Raw genomic sequence first — 2712 nt, 5'->3', positions numbered from 1 at the left:
ATTTAATTGAACATTTTTTATTGAATATATTTAATTTTTTTCCCCCTTTTTGTTGCCCTTTTACTATAGGAACATTGATGGTACAGATAATATAAGGCAAATAAGCATACACCCCCCAAACCCTAAACCCTAAACCCTAAACCCTAAAATTAAAACCCCCCTTTTGGGGCTGCATGCATAGTTTTAACCTTAAACCCTAAACCCTAAACCTTAAACCTTAAGACTAAACCATAAAGACTAAACCCTATAAACCCTAAACCCTAAACCCTAAACCCTCGAAAGGAGCAGAAAGGAGAGGGGCATTAAAACTATTGACACACAAGTTAGAGGGGCATATATATATTATTTGTTTATATAGGAAGAGAGGGGGACCGTGTCCCCTCTTATACGTCTGTTCTTGTCTATAAACTCGACAAGAACATCAATAAGAGCAAAGAAAGGAAAGAAAGAAAAGAGAAAAAAAAAAGAAAAGGAAGAAAAGAAAAAGACAAGAAAGGAAAGAAACAAGAGAGAGAAAAGAAAGAAGAAAAAAAAACAAAAAATAATAATTAGAACAAATCGTCTAGATCTAGAGAATTTAAATCAAAAGAAAAAGGATCTACTTCTTCTTCTTCTTCCTCCTCCTCCTCCTCTTCTTCTCCTTCCTCTCCTCTTCCTCCTTCTCCTCTTTCTTCTCCTCTTTCCTCTTCTTCTTGTATATTTATTTCTTCTGTTCTTCTTGTATAGACTTTATCTTCATCATAAATATTAAAAGAAGGAAAAAAATTAAATGATGAATTAAATTCATCATCTTCTTCTTCTTCTTCTCCTCCTTCTTCTTCTCCTCCTTCTTCTTCTTCTCCTTCTTCTTCTTCGTCATTAAATGGATCTATATTACTCCTATAATAATATCCTTTTCTTCTTCTTCTTCCTCCTCCTCCTCCTCCTTCTTCTCCTTCTCCTTCTTCTCCTTCTTCTCCTTCTTCTTCTTCTTCTTCTCCTCTATTAGAGAAGGGAGAAGAGAAGACACCACCATCAGTAAATAGGGAAAGAATATCTAATAGAGTTGTTTCCTTATTTTTTTTATTATAAGAGGAAAAAGAAGAAGAAAAAGAAGAAAAAGGAGATATAAATCCTCTTTTTACGAATCTTCCTCCATCTCCTTCTCCTTTTAGATCAAATTGTTTTCTTTCTTCTTCTTTGCTTAATAATTCATAAGCAGCATTTATTATTATAAAGGGCTCCTCCTCATTACCCTTCTCTCCTCCTCCTGCTCCTGCTGCTCCTGCTGCTCCTGCTCCTGATTCTTTTCCTGCTGCTTTTCCTGCTCCTGCTCCGGATTCTTTTCCTGCTCCTGCTCCGGATTCTTTTCCTGCTGCTCCTCCTGATTCTTTTCCTGCTTTTGCTCCTGATTCTTTTCCTGCTTTTGCTCCTGTTTCTTTTCCTGCTGCTTTTCCTGCTTCTGCTCCTGCTGCTTCTCCTGCTGCTTTTTCTTCAGGCTTAGTACGTAAACCACCAGCCGAAGGATCGTCACAAGTTGCACGAAGAACGTCAGGATGACAGACACGAGCCTTACGTCTGTATGCTTTTTGTATATTCTTTAAGGAAGCAGAAGAAGAAACACCAAGAGTTTCATAAGGGTCATAAGTAGGTTTACCTTTATAATAACCTAAAGGGGTTAGTCGGCATAAATGTGAGGAAGAAGATCTACTACTACTTTTAGAGGTACTAGAGCAGCTTCCTTCCGATTTACAGAAGGAAGGAATAGAAAAAAAAGAAATTATTAAGAAGAAAAACAAAAAAAATGAAGAAAAACACAAGAAATTACACATTTGTGCATACTAGAAGAAATACACAGAAAGAAAAAAAAGATCAGCACATTATGATGGTTCGTTCTTTTGCCATTGCTTGGCTGCTAACATTAAAGAATATACGATCTATAAAATATAAATTAGTATAAGATAAACACAACTAATTCAATTATTTTATTTATTCCCCATATAAATAAAATGATGGTCTTCCTCTCCTTCCTCCTTGGTCTGTCGCAGCAGCTGTCTGTACACCCCGTTATTCATGTATGCGACAAGTTGAATGGCGGGGGAACTTGTATAAGCTAAAGAGGGAAAAAAGAAGAACATAGCAATAATTAAATATTTATTTTAATTACTTTTAAAATTGTTATTTATGTTAATTTATTTTACTTTATTTTTTTTTGTTATGTAGGCTTACCGTCATCATGTAGCCGAGCTGCAGATAGTCAAAGGATAGACCGATGGCTTACTGCGCTGTATATGCACTTGAAATGCGACGAATTCTCTTCTTTTCCCCTTTATTTAAATCATTTAACATTTATTTTGTTGAATTATTTCCTTTTTTCTCCTAGTAACAAATTTTATAACTGAGAAAAGGGCCGGCAGGTGAGCCGACCATCGCACCGCCGACAGCAGAAAAGGGAAAAGTTTCCTAACTAAGAAACTTATTTAATAAATAAATATAAACATAAATATATATTTTTATATTAATATTTATGTTAGTTAAAAATTGTTCATTTAAAAAGACCTTTTGTCTAATAGTAAAAAGAAAAGATTTTTTCTTTATGGTCCTCTACAAAGACAGATATAGATAGCTACGTAAATAAAGAGCAACATAAGCGAGTTGAATAACTATTTCTATTAAATAAAACTAGAAGAAAACAGGAATATATATATATATATATATATATATTATATATAT

General features: G+C 34.1%; 1 protein-coding gene across 1 annotated transcript; it reads right to left on the bottom strand.

The window, feature by feature from the left end:
* Positions 1-548: 548 nt before the first annotated feature.
* Positions 549-1811, bottom strand: EMWEY_00058780 (hypothetical protein, conserved; the record flags this gene model as incomplete). The annotated part of the gene is made up of 2 exons (XM_013480921.1): positions 549-1636; positions 1808-1811. 2 exons carry the CDS (start codon positions 1809-1811, stop codon positions 549-551), a joined length of 1092 nt encoding a protein of 363 aa, XP_013336375.1.
* Positions 1812-2712: the final 901 nt, after the last annotated feature.

Source organism: Eimeria maxima, genomic scaffold (genome assembly GCF_000499605.1).
Source record: "Eimeria maxima Weybridge genomic scaffold, Emw_scaff2510, whole genome shotgun sequence".
In the NCBI taxonomy this organism is placed as follows: Eukaryota; Apicomplexa; class Conoidasida; order Eucoccidiorida; family Eimeriidae; genus Eimeria; species Eimeria maxima.
Note: the sequence above shows the minus strand (reverse complement) of the source record. Positions and strands in the feature narration are given on the sequence as shown.